This window comes from Morone saxatilis, unplaced genomic scaffold (assembly GCF_004916995.1).
Source record: "Morone saxatilis isolate NCDOM2014 unplaced genomic scaffold, NCSU_SB_2.0 Contig22, whole genome shotgun sequence".
Classification (NCBI taxonomy): Eukaryota; Metazoa; Chordata; class Actinopteri; family Moronidae; genus Morone; species Morone saxatilis.
Window position 1 is genome coordinate 20887421 of NW_023339785.1, and position 17190 is coordinate 20904610.

Sequence of the window (17190 nt, forward strand, 5' to 3'; positions counted from 1 at the left end):
TGTGTCTGTGTGTGTCTGTGCTGTATGTATGGCTTGGGAGCAACAAAAGGGACAAAGTCATTTGTCACTTGCGGCTTCACATGTCTGGTATTGAAATTGATGACAAATCTATGAGGTGTGCGTCTGTGTGTGTGTTCATATTTGTTGGCTTGCATGCGGGTGATGTCATACATGAGAGCTTCTTTTTCTCACACTTTACGAAGCCAGCCATGCCCCTGCAGACTTTCACAGTTTGCTGACACTGCAGGCGAGGAGTGTGTGTTTGTGTATACATGTGCGTGCGTGTAGCGTGTGTATTTTTATTGCTTTTATTGGACGTTTGCTGCAGACCACAGGGAAACACTGGCATTCAAACTCCATCATACACGCCTGCCATCCACCATTATGACGACCCGCTGCCTCTGTGACAACATGGGTGTCCATTTGTGTATGTTTTGCTCTTTTCAGTCTGAGAGGCACAGAAATTCTACCTTGCAGCCGTGTTTGGGAGTTTGAGACATAAACTGGATGGACGGCGAGTTTAATCTGCCGTTAATCAACTCCTCGGAAAACTCACTCAAGCATCAGACACTGTAGATTGCTCTGCCTCTCCCAGTAACTCCCTCTCTCTGTTTTTCCCAGTCATCACTTTACTCTCCCCCAGAATCACTCTCATTTCACCCCCACCTGCCCCTACACTCCCCCCCCCAAATCATCCCTTGTTTCCCTCTGGAAGGAGAGTGCGGTGGCCTCCTCGCTCCCTCCTCAGCTCTTCTCTTCCTCTGTTGTGTGTGATGCTGAGAAGCCCTCAGGATTAAATCTAAGTCTTTTGTTTATCATCTCAGCTATTACTGCTAATGCTGGCTCTCCGTCTCTCTTGCTGTGTGCCTGTCTGTGTGTGTGTGTGTGTGTGTCCACACATGCATGTGTGGGCAAGCTCTCAGATCAAACACAGCGTAAGACGAGCCCATAAACAAGCCTTCAGGACCACTTAGGATTTTCAGGGAGAGTCAGTTTGGGGGAGTGCGCAAAGGGGTAGTTAGGTACAGAAATCAGCTGCTCTGTTTATGTACCTTTCAGTGGTGATTACCGGTCCAATCTTTCTGTTTAACAGAGGAAATATCATAGCCTCGCAGAGTGCGTGTGTGATTATGTGTGTGTTTGTGAGACTGGGAGATGCATATGGTACAGTTGCAGTGCAGAGGGCTGGAGAGATGCCACAGAGTTACGTGGAATTAGAGCACTGGTGCAGCAGTAAGTGTTTATTTACTCATACGTTCAACCTTAACTGAGTCAGGAGAGTGAAAGCAGAGGAAGCAGAGGACCACCACAGACCAGAGGATTGAGGATATGTGTCAGACGTACAGTATAGCCTTGGCACTGGCCTGTGTTTCCACACAGTGCAGTGAAGGCGGCGTACTGTGTGTGTCAGTGTGAGTGGGCAGACACACTGGCAGGTAGTACCCAGCCTGTAGGAGGGAATATATTTACAGAGTCAGTTTACAGAGTGGAATATTCACAGAGATGAATAGGCTACTTCATACACTAAAAATATGACTTTCATTACAGAATTGAGTCATTTTTGTGTCATGTACTGTACAGAATATAGCACGAAAAGGAAAGCAAGTTTAATTGAAAGTGTAAATAGTTCAAGTCTTGTGGCATTAGGTTCAGTCTAATGAATGGAAACTGATTTTTCTTGATAGGGAGCATTTTCATTAAAGTAAGATGTAGGTATGTTCCACCTGAGGCCACTAGATGGCGCCAAAGCAACATACAATACCTCTCAAGACAGGATAAAAGAGGGCAATAAATGAGGCAATAAATGGTTTCATCGGTAAACAATCAAACAATGAAGTCTGAATGATCTCAGGGGTTTAAAAGCTGTTTTATATGTGATTTATCTTGAGGTTGACGGACTTCCCGTTGCGGATGTCATCTTAATCCCCCTCCAGCCACCGGAAGCGCTACATAAAGCCGAGGCTGCAAAGTGCGTCACAACGCAGAGCTGCTGAGAGTAAACGGATTCTGCCCAGTCCAGCACCGACAGTCTTCCCCTCTTCTGTTTGCACAAGAAACCCGAGCTGAAGTTTCCTCTCCAGCATGGTGAAGATTGCTTTCAACTCGGCTCTGGCGCAGAAGGCGCTGGGCAAAGAGGTGCCAGCCGATGTGAGGGTGAGCTATCTGGGGGGATTCAGTGCCTTGAGCCCCGGTGTCTGTTTTTAGTCTGGTTGCAGGCCTGCACCGGCCGCAAATCGGTCAGCTGTGACCGTGGGCTTAATATATATGTGTGTGTGTGTGTGTGTGTGTTTTATATTGCTCGCAATGTATTTTCTAGCTTCTTTTTTTTTTTGGCAAATTTGATATTAAGAGGTTTGTTGTGTTTTTTTGTAAAATGCATGGAGGGGCCATATTGCACCTGCTGCAGCACTCACTGGGACCGCCCACCGCCCAACAACAGCTGTTCTGCAGAGGCCAGACATTCAGTGGGATTATTGCTGAGTCAAAGCTGTATTCGTTGAATGTTGATATTCAGTGCAAATATTATGATTCATTGTATAAATGCTGACAGCATTGTGTGCGTGTGCGTGTGTGTGTGTGTGTCTTTAGGATCCTGAGCTGGCCTCTGCTCCAGCGGGCAACGAGGGCTCCACAGGTCGCTGTCTGCTCACCCTGCTGGGCATCGCCTTCATCCTTAGTGGGCTCATCGTGGGGGGAGCATGTCTCTATCGATACTTCACCCCGAAGGTAAATATGTGTGTGTTCATGGATACTGTCTTTAATAGTAGTAATTAGTATTCCCATTGTTATTACACTCCTTTGGGCTGTCTACCTGATATCTCTAGTTTGTCAAACAATCACGGAGCTTAAATGAGCTATATTAACATTATAAAATGCTTAGAAATGTTTAATCTGCATTTCAATTAGCATCTGAATGCACCAAGATAGCCAATGATGGGATCATGTGCCCAGGTTTTTACAGTGATGTCATTGAGGCTGCTCAGAATCATTGGGTGGCATTCTGGTTTCGAGACATGTCATAAGGGGTTGCCTTTTGTTACATGACATACCCTCACTCATACTGTGGTTCCTGTCTGTAACCACACTTGACATGAAACCGTGTGCACATTTTCACTATTATTATGGTAACCAAAAATATCACTGTTATTCTTAATATAAATATATTAGTTTGTTAAAATGTGCTGAAGAGCTACTCACACACACACACGCTAAAATAATTTCCCTTCAAGTTTTATACTGAAAACTACAAATAAAATTAGCACTTTAGAGAGTAGGTAACATTAAAGGTGTATTATTATTATTATTATTATTATTATTATTACTACTACTACTGCTATAAGCAAGACAAACCATGACATTTCCCCCTACCATACACTGAGCTATAAAATACCTTAAATTAGCTATTTATGCAAATTCATGTTCTGCAAACAACCACATTCAGACTTCCTGTTAGAAGGCTTAAAAAATCTCCTACGTGCTTCTGCCATGTTTTTTTTTTTTAAGCCCAGAACGCACACTGCACTTGTCCACCTGCGTCCACTGGTTGATGCTGGACAAAATATAATGTAAATACTAATAAATAAATACTAAGGATTTTTAAACTGGTAATAGTTGCATCCCTACGTCACTGTCTAATAAAGGCAAAATGCCCCAAAAATTATAGCATCATTGTTGTTATGAGAAAACAGGATGCTTCCACGAGTCAAGATAAGTATGCAGTACGTAGAGGAAAGTCCCTGGTTCTAAAAATCATGCAGCCTTCAGACTACTGTGAGGTGCAAACAAAGCCAGATATAAAACAAGTCTATGTGCAGTGCAGTACACAGGACAACAAAAGCATGAATATAAATAGGTGCAAGTAGTGCAGTCGCAGTTTGTAGGTCCCTGAGAATATTAATTTATACAGGATAAGTAGGTAGTAAGTGTTTTTCATAGCTCGACTGAAACAATCTTAGATGCTATCACTTTGACCAGAGACGTGCAGGGTGGAGACACGAGGTGTCACTTGAGTTTTGGTAAGAATTTTTTGACTAGCTAATGGGCCACTTTTGCCTTTGTGGGAAACGAGAATGCTGACTCTCGCTCACATCCGTGCTCGGAGAAAGTGCAGACTGCTCCGTTTTATGAATTTTGCTGTGTTGTCAGTAGGGGGGTCTCACATTTAAAACAGTATCTCTGTGCCCACCGGGATTCTTCTCTTATGCAAATGAAGCAAAGACTAACATGTCTTATTAAACTATTAATACCATGCATAAACACTTCTTAGTTCAAATGAAATTCAGCTTTGTTTTGGGGGTTCATCCTACTCACAGATCTATTAGGTATGGCTGGTGCAGTTTATCGAACTTAAGACACTGTAGAGAAACCACTGACTGCAAAGGTCTAACACCAGTTGAGAGACTTGCGGTTGGAGAGATCCACCTCATCACTTGTTAAAAAATAAGACCACGTAATGACATTTAATGCATCAACATGTTGTTTTTTCCCCCTAGGTTAAATAACCAAATGTTGAGGCGTTGTGAAAGTTCACACTTAAGAATTTAATATGTGTGATTTGAACGTTGACTTTTATCTTGTTAAGTTCAGTTCCAGAAAAATAAAAAACTAGTTCACTTTCATTTCTTCCTTTTTATTGTCCTTGAATGCCTCGTTCAACAGTCTGTTTCTTCATTCTTGAAGGCACACGCCTGGATGGCTGCAGACCAGTAACTAATCTGGTGAACAATGCCTTTCGACCTTGCTCAAAGGCTGCAAATCTCCTACAGTGTAGTCTAGTACAAGCCTATCTACTTGTTGATGGGGAAACGAAGATAATAGGTCTTTTACAAAATTACTTGAGTGGAGGAACTTTGATTTCTTGTGATCACCGCAGATATTTCCCAATACCGGTCGAATACTTCCACTAGATGTGCTGTCTCGCTTCAGCTTCGTTTAGACTTCTTTTTTCAGACCTGGACAATTTTGCATAAAAATGCGAGACTGTATTCATTAGAATTGGTACCAGTTTAATGTTTTCATAGTGGTCCATCAATTAGTCCGCCCCTTTCTCTTGAACGTGATATGTCAAGAACAACAGGAGGTTCAACTTCACTGTGACATCATACTGTTTTGCAATGTACTTTTCTGGCCTATATTTAACACATTTTAGGAACAGAAGGGGAGATTGTGACCGTACTTCACATTCGGTCGGATACTGAATTGGTGACACTAATTTTGGGTGCCCACCTTCAATCTGTGGTTGTATAGTTGTGTGTGTGTGTGTGTGTGGTGTGTGTGTGGTGTTGTGTGTGTGTGTGGTGTGGCATCCACGTTTGTAGAATTGTAGCTTTGTTTGTGCAAGAACATCCATATTTGGACAGGCCTCCATTGGTTTTGCTGATATTGAGCTTCAGGTGATTGTCATTGCACCATGTGAGCTCTCTATTAGTCCTCTGTACTCCTTTGTAAAAAAATAAATAGTCTCCAAGTGAAGACGGAATGTTCCTCACTGGAAATTATTCACTGAACTCATACATGTCAATATAGAGGCAACTTCCATTTCCCCTTTTATTTGATTTCTTTAAAGTCTGGACAGACACAGATGCAAACTGCAACTTGGCGGAGGCATACAACCATGTTTGTGTTTGTGAGCTTTAAAGTGATCTATTTCGCTCTTGCTCTGTCTTGTGTCCGTCAGAGGCTGTATCACGGTGCGATGCAGTTTGGTGATGTGTCAGCCGGAGCTGGAGGAGAGAGCCAACCATACTACCTGCCACGGGTGGAGGAGGAGGTAGAGATCTCTGACAGCATAGCCGTCATCAGCGTCCCACCTCCCCGCTTCAGACCTGGAGACCCTGCTTACATCCTCCATGACTTCAATAGGGTAACACCCCACACACTGAATATCCACATACAGTGCTATAGCCGTTGATGCGCTCCTATTAATGTTTAGGTTCTTACCTGATTACTTTGTGTGTGTGTGTGAGTAGAAGCTGACGGCATATCTGGACCTGACTCTGAGGACCTGCTTTGTGATTCCTCTGAACACCTCAGTTGTGCTCCCCCCTCAGGATCTGATCGACCTCTTCTCACAGCTGATGGTGAGTAGTGGTCACTTTGTATCCTCGGGATCTCAGGATGCGGCTGCCAGTATAAGAGACCTAGCTTGGATAATAGAGGAAACTATACCGACGCAGCGCTTTCACTCAAGCTAATGCATAAGCTGTAATATAAAGGACTAACTATTACCTGGGGAAATCCAGGGATTTATAATAATTCCAGAGATTGTCTGTGCTTTAATCCTGTGCAAATCGGACATTTGTAAAGTAAAAATTCCCAGCACACATCACCTTCCCCTATTCCAGACAGTCTGGGATATTAGTAACTCTGTATGAATCAGACTGAGTACTTAGATTTTTTTCTGATGTGTAATACAGGGTTTTCTACAAAGATATGGAGTAGCCAACCAGTGGAAAAAAATAGCCTGCTAATGGTGATCTGGGGGTTTGCTACCACAGAGAAAAATGTTGGCTGTTACTTATAATAGTCAGGCCAACTAGCAAATGCTCTTGCTCCTCTGTGAACTCCTTGGTGGAGTTCACAGAGGATTAAAATTTGTAATTCAGGAAATGTAATTTCACAATGCAGTTCTGATTGACAGGAAATATGATTCATGTTTAACAGTTGCTCACCTGACCTGGTTAATACTACAGATCACAGAATTCTGGGGGCAGCAAAACAAACTGTCATTTTAATAAAGTAAAAATTGGCCTTACTTTGCCAAGTTTTCTTCCCTAAATCATAAAATTAACAAGACTTAAGAGTCTACAGTGATGCTAGGAGCTCTATGAGGCTACTTAAGCACAGCCAAGCCTTCAGCTAAATGCTAACTGTCAGCAGGTGTTAAGGTATAATGTGTACCATAGTTTAGTGTGTTTTTGCTAGTCGGCGCTAAACACAAAGCACAGTTGAAGGTGACTGGAATTAGTTTAGAAAGTTTGACTTTATGAAGGTACTAGATGAGAATTTAAGGGATCAGTCAGTTATTTCTTGGTGTCAGAAAACTAATAGGCCTTTTTCACAGCAGCCACTTTGACATGAAATAGCAGTGTTAATGCAGGTGTTCCAGCCCCCTTACTCTGTCTGACCTCAATGAAACAGATTTACTATTTTGTATCATTGGTACCCTACTGTTTCACATCAAAATGGCTGCTGAGCAAAAGGTCAATTAATTGAAAATACTACTGATGTTGTTGTTGTTAACTGGTAAAATATCTGTACCTTTCTAAACAATATGTATTTTTTATAATAAAACTGTTGTGCTAGTTGCGACTTTTTTCATGCACACAATCAGCTTCCTGTATAAAATTAGTGTTTCTTTTAAGTGTTTAAATATGTGTGGAACGTGGTCAGCAAGACCCGGTTCGGGAACAGTCAGTCTCAAGACTCACGACTGTAGGCACTGAGAGTTCAGTTGGCTTCACTGAGTCCTCCACCATGACAGGTTGTACAGCATTTGGCATTCGGTGGGTGGTGGTGCAATCAGCAAATTTTATTATTTGCTGTGAAAACACTTCACAAAATGCAGAAATTTGGGGATGATTCATTAATTGGACAAAGTACTTCCTTCTCTGTTTTCACACTTAGCTGCAGTTGTGTTCACTGAACTGTTTTTTGTTTTTTGAAAGACTAAAAGTGGTTAAAGCATAAATTGTGATTCATTCATGATCCCTTCTTTTTGTCCCAGTCTGGCTCTTACCGCAGCTACTTGGTGCACGAGGACCTGGTGGTGACAGAGCGCATCGATGATATCAAGCCTCTGGGCTTTTACATCCGTCGGCTGTGCGATGGAAAGGAAACATACAGAATGCAGCGCCGCTCCAGCCTGCCAGGTCTGGATGTACTCTACAGCTAAAACTGATCTTTTGTAATGTTTGTTAAGCTTCAATGTACTAGTTGACTTACTTTTCAAATGGCAGATAAATGGCTATAAATGTTAGAGGATAAAACCATCTTTGGACACGGTTATCTAAGCTTCAAGCCTCTGTGAGGGGGCAGGCGTCAGCTCACATCCAAGAGGCGACAGTCCTCTGTTACATCTAAATAAAACCTATTATTAACACATACACAGACTGTATCTTGTTTCTCATGTTAAGATATCGCTCTTACAATGTAACAACACACTCCCAAGTTTTCTCATTCTGCTGACAGTGTGTGCATGTGGCATTAGCGCTGTGTTGCCTGTGAACGTTGATACAAGATGTCTTGCTACCTTTTTCCAACAAGCCCACATAGCATTTGTTATATACCATTATATTATTAGTATTTGCAAGTGACCAGACCGTGCACTGTAGATAATTTGAATACGACCCAATGTCTGTAAGAACCAAAGATTCACACTAATGTGAGGGGGGCTGTCACAATATTTGTTATAAATTACAGTTTTGTATAATAAAACAAGTACACAAGTCAAAGTAAACACTAACAATATATATACTGATTTCTCTGCAAAGATTAATTTTAGTTTCAGTCTGTCTTGAAAGGGAAGCGTATCAGATGTGCAGTCACTCCAATATTTCTGACTAATGTTTGTGTGTCTTTTGTATCTGTCAGGTGGAGGCATCGAGAAGCGCTCTGCAGACGAATGTTTCACCATCCAGCACTTTGAGAACAAGTTTGTGACGGAGACTAGGATCTGCAAGGCTTGATGGGAAAGCATGAGTGTAGGTCAGAAAGCGAGTGAGAGAGAGAGTGATAAAGGGAGCCAGAGAGAGAGAGAGAGAAAGAGTGGGAGGGAGTAGGCGAAGGAGGGAACAACTTTTAGTAGAAAGTTTCTTTTTGTATAAAACTTTTTGCCTTCCCTGCTTTAACCCAAGTGATAAGTGAATTTAAGTTACAGCGTTATATAGCCTAACCTCCCCCCTCCCTCTACTGCTGTATTCCCCCGAAACCTGTATAAGTCATAGCTCAAATATTCAGTAGTTAGTCTTGTACTGATAACCAGCGTCCGCCTGCTTGCTAAGAATCTACTAAGTTTCCTTTGTTCTATTGTTTGTTTTGTTGCTGTAGTTTCCTGCGGGCTTATCTTATCGTTGTTACTGTATTACATCCTCTCACCTCCAGACGAGCGTTGTTAGTCCTTCTACTGAATTTCCTAACGATACTGAGAACCCATTCATATCAGACGTGTCTGTGCATCAGCCTACTGTTCTCACTAGAGCAGCCTTGACAAGATCTACTACATGTTAGAGTGTGATATAGCACAAGTCACCCTGCAAATGTTTGGTACAGTACAGTTACACATGTAACATGGTCGTCAGTGTCAGTTATCGATGGCGCCAGAGATGCTCAAGTCCAGAGTTCTCTGTAGCCATTTTTTTTTTTGTAGATATTTCCCAGAGTGCCCTGCTGCTCTCAGAGCCCTCTGCTGTCCCGCTGTGTGATTACTTTATGTATTTGATGGTGTCATACCTGATGGTGAACAGTCCAGCACCCTATATGACCAGTGTTTGTGTTTGTGTAGAAACCTCATTTGTGACAATAAACTTTAAGGATGTTTGATGAGCTAAAGTAGTAAATAAGCTAAAGGGAAATTTCACCAAATTCCACTTTGTATTTATGAATTTGTAGTCCCATGACAGGAGACTACCTCTACTGAGACACTATATATTTAAAATTGTCATAGGAACAATTTGTTTGTAAAAGTCTGTCAGTGAATCTGCATAAATCTGCACACTTGTCCTTGATTTTGAAAGCCCTTAAGGAAAAGCTTGAAAGTAGTGAAAAAAAGGCCTTTTGCCAAATAATTTCAAGTCACTTTCAAAGGTTTCCCACTCGATGCCTGCACAGAAAGACAATCAGACAGGAAAAGTACTTGTAAAAATGTGTTTCTGTCTCAGCTTTTTAACAATACTCTAATATTAGATAAAAAACTATGTTGTGTGCAGCTACTGAAATGAACTTCACTGTTGCTGAATAAAAATTGCATTTCTTTAGTTACTGAATGTCTCGGCTGTTTGCTTTTTATTATAGCACCAATGAAAGCTTTGTAAACGCCAACAATAACCCCTTTTCATCATCCCGTGCAAGCTGTTCGCTTATCACAGAACTGCATCTAGAGGAAACATATAGCTGGTTTAGGGGTTCTGTATTTCCTGATGCTTATTAGTGCTGTTGGCACTAATGTAAGGTCATCCTTCATAACAGGAACAGCTCAATCTTCCCCAGGGCCATACTAATTTAGAAGACACGCCTTTTATTGAAATATATAAATAGGAAAAATATTCACATTTCACATTTTGAAACTCTCACATACTATTTACATGTAAAATAAATCTACCTAGTTTTTTTTCTTTATCTTAGGTTTTAGTGGTTGAGTTTAAACTGTTTCTTCTTCAGTAAGAGAGCTTAAAGAGACTGACTGTAGTCTAGTCATCCTCTAAGCCCTCTCCTCCGGCTATACAGGACAGCCGCCTGCCGAAACCTATGCTCTCTGGTATCTCTGGTTTGCTCAGTCGCCTCCAGAATTCATCAGTTGTGAAATAGTACATGAGAGGGTCCAGGCTGCAGTTCAGGCTGGCCAGGCAGAGCGTGACGGGGTGACATCTCCGAATCAGGTCCCTGAAGGTGCAGCTGGCCAGGGCATTGGCTTTAACCAGGAAGTCCAGGGGCATAGTGATATGGTAAGGAGCAAAGCACAGTAGGAAGACCACAGCGCAGCTTAGCACCATCCGTAATGCCCTCCGCTTCTCCCCTCTGTCAGGAATTGCCCCCCCTGACGTCTCCCGAAGGCTCCCGGCAGTTAGACAGGCGCAGGCTAACACCAGGATGAGTGGGATGATGAATCCCAACAGCTCTGCTATGATCAGGAGGGCCCAGGCTGCGGGAATACTGACGTTCCTCATGGGCAGCTCTGAGAAACATACCGGCTCAGTGGCACTGGGTTTGTCACTTGAATTAGCGTTTAGCTCACTGCTGGAGTTCCTTAGCAGAGGAAAGGGCAAACAGCCCAGGAAGACTAAGAGCCAGCCGAGGGCACAGATAAACATGTCTCGTTTTCGACTGGATGAGTTGCACCTCAACGGACGCATGATAAGCTCACAGCGACGAACGCTGACACACACCAGGAAGTATATGGAGGCGTACATGTTGACATACTTAAGATAGAAGCAGATCATGCAGAGATGATGACCGAAGGGCCAAGTGTGGTTCAAGTAGTAGTAGATCCTCAGAGGCAGGGAGAGCACCTGAGGAGGAGGAGGAGAAGCACCAAAGAGTGTTAAGATGGTTGCAAAAAAACAAAAAAGAAGCAAAAACCCCAGTTATCTTTAAAAAATATGAAGGATTGAGAAAATAAGCAGCCCAGTCGCTTTTTTCAGACGTCACTCAGCTAGCTACAAGTAAATAATCAACTCAAATTTAAACTGAATTGTTTCAAGACCATCTCTTTCAAAATCATGTGGCAGAGGCCTCGATTACCAAACCGCTTAAGTGTCATATCGGCTTAGAGGGCAGGGCTTTGTTGTGTCATGCCGTCCTGGGGGATGTCATTATGTTGTCCACATTTTCAATAAACAATAGCAAAAGAAGAAGTAAACCCACTTGTCTTCAGAAAATATGCTCCTGTTTTGATGACAGAATGAGCAATTCAGCAGCCCGATCGCTTCTTCTGAACATTTTTACCCAGCTCATCAATTAGTTGGTCAACAAAAAATGAATCAACTACAATTTCAATTTCACTTCACATTATTTCAAGTATCTTTTTAAATCATGTGGCAGAGGCCTGTTTGATTACAGTAACTGAACCGTTGTATCGTCTTCGACAGAGCTTTGCCGTGCATTGTTGCATCATGAACAGTTTTAAACAGTTTTTCTGACATACTATAACAAACTTTATTATAGTTGTATGTGTGTATAAGGACATTTTTATGTGTTTATGCTCTCTCAGCACCTATAAAACATCCAAACTGGTGTATAAACAAATAACACACAACTGTAATATGAATAATAAATATAACCCTTTATTTATTATATTATTTATACTCATCGATTGATTGATTTCATTTATCAATTTAGTATTATTTATTAAAAAATACCCCTCTTTTACCCCGCATGGGCTCTTTCTGTCTGCTAATGAAGGCCATGAGATGTGTCTGAAAGCTCTGCCACAAATTTAATATGAGGACTTTGAGTTAATAATATTCAAACTGAGGTCAAGAATTAACTTTAAATCTCAACATTTCTTGATTTGTACAGTTGATAGATGTTTTATTACTGTGTGTTTGTGTGTGTTCATATGTCATTAACTGGCATTTCAGTTATTCTGAGTCATCAATCAATCAATTATCAATTGTTCATTAACTATAAATACACCAGTTATCAATGCTTTATAGGGGAAGTTATAATGGTTGACAAATACATTAATAAACACTTATATCTGCCTACAACTACATTACATTATATACAACTTGCTTATTAGGGGATTAAAGTAAAGTGTTAACTATTAATTAAAAATAATAATTGATTCATCTGTAATAAAAATAATAAATAGGAATAGTTTTCAATGATAAAAGATTATATCTAGTCAAATGAGAACAGATGAGATTACACACGAACAGATGATTTGACAGATAGAAAGATACATAGACATAATTACACACATGAAAACCTAATAAAACCATCAAATATACAGTATAAAATACATGGAGGGATTTTTTACCTGCAGCAGGTCGGCCACAGCCAGGTTCATCATGAACACCACAGCCTTCTTGGTTTCTCTGACATAGACCCTGAACACCCAGAGCGCCAGCACGTTACCCAGGAGGCCTGGTGCTAAGATCACACTGTACACCACTGCATACACACTGTGCTGGTACGTGCGGAGATCGTCAATGCTTTCACAGCTGTGGTTCATCTTAGGCCAATGGCTGTTTGCTGTTAACTGGTAAGACAAGCTGCCTTGTGAACCAACAGAAAGCTTGTATCAGAAAAGCTGCTTGTAGTCTGCTGACAAACATCTTTGATAATCCATGCTCTCCGTTATAGTGACCACATGTTCATGCTTCTTTTAGTGAATTCGAAGTGTGTGTCCAGCGTTGGCTTCCTGTTGATATGTCAGATCGCATTTAATCTCAATCCCAAGTCTGTTGCCCAGTGCATGCTGGAACCAGTGAAAGCAGGTATCTGTAGAGAACAGGATGAAATTTGTGTCACGGTAATTTATGATTTGCATGTCACAAAGATAGTTATCAGGTTCTGAGAAAGAGCCTTTCACACACATATCACATTGTAGCACTTAGTCACACACACATACATTATGCAAACACGTACACACCTGCCGGCCATGGTTTCAGCTTCTTATACCATGCGTTTAAACATTGCAAACATAGTACAATATTTGTGTGATTGCAACTTTTGCAGTGCCATTTACAGTAAATAGGCATATGCAAACCCACAGAGAAGTCGATGGTGCAAGCACCCACAGAGAAGTCGATGGTGCAAGCACCCACGTATCGTGTTCACTGTTGAGCATCCCCACCTGTGGGGTAGAATACAATAAGCGAGGCATCAGTGAAACTAGCGTGGTTCATGTAGAATTCAGACCAGACGTGTGGTTAACAGGTCAGACCAAGACAGACCTGCCTCTCATTGCACACTCAGATATGAGGAACAACTCTGTCTGTGGAGAATTCACTGTTTCAAAAGAAGTTATGCTACATATGCTTTTTTGACCTTTCCAGCAGCACAAAATAAGTTATTTAAAAATATATTTTAAAAAAAACTTTTAAACCCTGATGAGCTTCAGATACGGATTTTTAACTTAACATATGGAAATGCACAGTAATATCTGGAACTGAACTTCAAGCCTGGAGGCGTGATCCACCTACTGCTATAAACATCAGTTGGTGTACGCAGGTTCACGTGTTTCCTCGCTGTTTCAACCCATACAAACCTTGTACAACAAGAACAAAGTGAGCTTGTAAGAGTCTTCCTGTTTTGATAGTTTCGCCTCATTTGATTTTATTCAGACTAAACTGGTCTTAGCTAAATATGGAACTTTACTGGTATTGTAACGGATGACACATGACACATCTCATCACATTGTTCAAACTGGGTAATCAGGCTTACTGCTTTTTCTCATATCTTCTCCAGTAAATGCCTTTAAATGTCTGGTAATAACATGAAAATTACTGTAACTATTCAGAACACAATTACTTAGGGAGGCTTGACATGCAGCAAGGAATGTGACATAAATAATACTGATGGTGCATAGCTGTTTAACATCTGCTTCAACCTTTTGAGGAAGTATTCGAATTGTAACTAGCTCGGCTAATGTCACCCTTTGTGTCTCTGACTATTTTTTGTCTTCAGTTTGAAATAATTCCAGTTTCCAGTTGTTTTCAGACCAAACCCTGCACTGCTGTGAGTGATATTGGACACTTGTTTAAATGGTAAATACTTAGTTTAATCATTGTTGCAGCCCAAGACAGCACTACAAACTGTCCTTCCTTACTTTTTTTCTCTTTATAAGCTTCCCAGCAGTGGTGAAATTAGTACACAGATTCTTTACTTAAGTAGAAGAACCAATACAACAGTATTACAAGTAAGTACCCTGCATTCAAAATGCTCCTTAAATAAAAGTACAGTATGAAGTATTTTCAGCTAAATGTACTCAGAATATCAAAGTAAAAGTAGTCATTTTGCAGAATGGTATTAAACTGTAGCACAGGGGTTCTCAGACGTCTTCATGTAAGGACCTTCACAATAGATGCACATTAGACCACAGACCCTCAATTTGAAAGGATTTTGTCTTAAGGAATCCTGTCTGAGAAAAGTTAAAATATTTTATTCCTACATTTGCTGGGGACCCCCTGCAGAAAATTTAAGGACCCTGTTGGTCCCCAGACCCCAGTTTGAAAACCACTGCTGTTACATTATTAGATTGTACTGATTCATCAATATGGAAGTAGCCTTTTGCTGTTGTAGCTGGTGACCTAAGTGCCTCATATACTGTTGAGTAGTCAAAGCAGTAACAAGGAGCTTTTATTTTTGGTGGATAACCCTTGTGGACAAAAGTGGTAGTGTTTCTACCACCTCATTTGACTGATTTTAAGGGGAATCTATTAACTATAAATTAATATCCGGTCTTCTTGCCGATGATCTTGTTTGTTTACGTAGGTCATATAGAGGCATAAGTATTAAATTTAGAAGGCTTCATAACCAGTTAAAAACTCCTTGTGGTTGTTTAAGTCCAGGGGTTTCCAAGCCAGGGGTCGGACCCATGTGTAGAATCATGAGATGAATATGGAGGGGCGTGTGATGATTAATGGGAGAGGAAAGTTTATTTATATTATAAATATATTATATATTATTATTTATATCAAATTTATATTAATGTTTTGGACTTTTGAGACCAAAGTCAAAACACAAGATGTTAGAAGACAAAAGAAAAAAACAAAGAAGCACAGCACATAAGACATTAAACTAATCAGGATAATCCTGAAATCCAAAAGCACATCTCCACAATTTGAGAAATATAAAATAACTCCCACATCAGACAACAATGACTATAGCTGTAAAACAAATGGAGTAAAAGCTGCAATGTTTCCATCTGAAATGTTGTGGGATGTATAAAGTAGCATAAAATGGAAATTCTCATGTACAATTACCTATCAAATTTGAAATTAAGTACAGTACAGTACTACTTTCAACCACTGCTTCCCAGGGAGGATGAGCAAGAGGAATTTGGGGTAAATAAAGAAGGGATATGCTTTAAGAGATATAAACTCCTCCACAGAACTCTGGCCTCTGCTCTCTTTTATCCAACTTCACAGCCCTCAGAAGGATCTCCCAGCAGACCCTCAGTCTCCAGTCTTCCTTTTAGCTTCACTGACCTTTGACCTATGTGTGACTGTTTTAGTGTGATTTGACTGTCATTACTCTCACTCTTGCACGTACAGTATGCTTCTCTTAGAGGTTGTCTACATGAAATGAAACAACTTCTTAGTGATGACCAATTACTGTTTTTTCATTTCCTCCCTGTGGCTCTTGTGTTCAATGATGACATATTAACAACAACCCATGTGACATCCAGTAGCTACATGTCATCATGTTGTGACAGAATCTTCATTGTTGTCTTTGGATCTAGTTTATATTTGCGATAGGAGTATTTGAAGAGTTAGACTTAAATAATATCTCTCTGTTTCAAATAAGAGCTGCACCCCTACCTTAGGATTCAGCAGTTTTAGTCCTCCAATCTTGCCAATGGAAACACATTATTTCATCCACTGTGATTCATCTCTCTGTGGGTTTGCTCGCAGCTAACAGTTTTTCCACTCAGACACGACATCTGGCCTCATGTATCAGCACCCAAAATGTTGGCAAGGAGCATCCAGAGTCCCTCCACGTGTGCTGTTCAAACACACAAAACATGTCACGAGCCCCATCCCTGATATACACACTCTACGCTTCAATGGACAGATAAAGGAACAACACAGACACTCTGGCCTACAGACACACAATCACACCCTCAACATAACAGACATTCCTCACATTGGAGAAACTTGCTGGGTCCCCCTAAGGCCTGACTCAACACTGAAAGCATCCAGCTGTTACAGACTCTCGCACAAAAACTATTTAACAAAAGAATCTGTAAGATTGACAATCATATTTATCACCTCTGTCTTCAAACTTAAAGCTGCGTCGCATCAAAAGCAAGAAGGATGAAGCTTCAGCCAACACACATGCCATTCCCGCCCTCCTCCCCCTCTAATACTATTCACTTTCTCTGTCCTGCCCTCTCTTCTTACTTTTTTACTATTTTCATCTCTTGATTTCTATCCAAGATATACAGTCACATTCTTGTCTTATAAAAATTGTATTTCCTGTTTTGGTTACTCACCGTGTTCTCTCTTTACGCCTGCCTTTCATTCTGTGTGTCTCTTCTGCTGGGGGTTTTAGCACATACGGCTTCCTATGAGTATGGGGGTGTGGTTTAACAAGAATTTTGACATCATAACTTCTGCTATTATGGGTACTTTTTTCCCTTGTAGACGATATATATCCACCATGTATGTCTTTTTGGTGACAGATAAAGGCATTGTAATATATCTGGACAGAGAATCGATACTAAAAACCGAAAAGTTTATTTGGCCTTTTTTTAAACTGCTTTTGGCTTCTATCTCTCACAAATTTCACAACCCGATACTTTTA

At 40.9% G+C, this 17190-nt stretch overlaps 2 protein-coding genes across 3 annotated transcripts; one reads left to right on the forward strand and one right to left on the reverse strand.

Moving 5' to 3' along the window:
* Positions 1-1841: 1841 nt before the first annotated feature.
* On the forward strand, positions 1842-9979 carry LOC118333498 (integral membrane protein 2A-like). The gene is made up of 6 exons (XM_035669170.1): positions 1842-2154; positions 2590-2727; positions 5678-5863; positions 5970-6080; positions 7727-7871; positions 8593-9979. Exons 1-6 carry the CDS (start codon positions 2083-2085, stop codon positions 8685-8687), a joined length of 747 nt encoding a protein of 248 aa, XP_035525063.1. The 5' UTR covers positions 1842-2082; the 3' UTR covers positions 8688-9979.
* A 16-nt stretch (positions 9980-9995) lies between these two features.
* On the reverse strand, positions 9996-16958 carry gpr174 (G protein-coupled receptor 174). Of its 2 annotated transcripts, XM_035669168.1 has the most exons (4): positions 16880-16958; positions 16206-16389; positions 12698-13161; positions 9996-11225 (listed from the first exon to the last, which is right to left on the reverse strand). In XM_035669168.1, the coding sequence occupies exons 3-4, from the start codon at positions 12890-12892 to the stop codon at positions 10407-10409; spliced, it is 1014 nt and encodes a 337-aa protein (XP_035525061.1). In that variant the 5' UTR covers positions 12893-13161; positions 16206-16389; positions 16880-16958; the 3' UTR covers positions 9996-10406. The 2 variants fall into 2 exon arrangements, with proteins under 2 accessions (XP_035525061.1, XP_035525062.1); XM_035669169.1 differs by lacking the exon at positions 16206-16389 and having other exon boundaries at positions 16880-16957.
* Between the last annotated feature and the right edge of the window lie 232 nt (positions 16959-17190).

Excerpts from the sequence above, each read along its gene's own strand:
- LOC118333498 (XM_035669170.1), top strand. The coding sequence starts at position 2,083 with ATGGTGAAGATTGCTTTCAACTCGGCTCTGGCGCAGAAGGCGCTGGGC. Across the intron at positions 2,728-5,677 it reads ATCGATACTTCACCCCGAAG|AGGCTGTATCACGGTGCGAT; the intron begins GTAAATATGTGT and ends TGTGTCCGTCAG. Across the intron at positions 7,872-8,592 it reads GCGCCGCTCCAGCCTGCCAG|GTGGAGGCATCGAGAAGCGC; the intron begins GTCTGGATGTAC and ends TGTATCTGTCAG.
- gpr174 (XM_035669168.1), bottom strand. The coding sequence starts at position 12,892 with ATGAACCACAGCTGTGAAAGCATTGACGATCTCCGCACGTACCAGCAC. Across the intron at positions 11,226-12,697 it reads CTGTGGCCGACCTGCTGCAG|GTGCTCTCCCTGCCTCTGAG; the intron begins GTAAAAAATCCC and ends CCTCCTCCTCAG.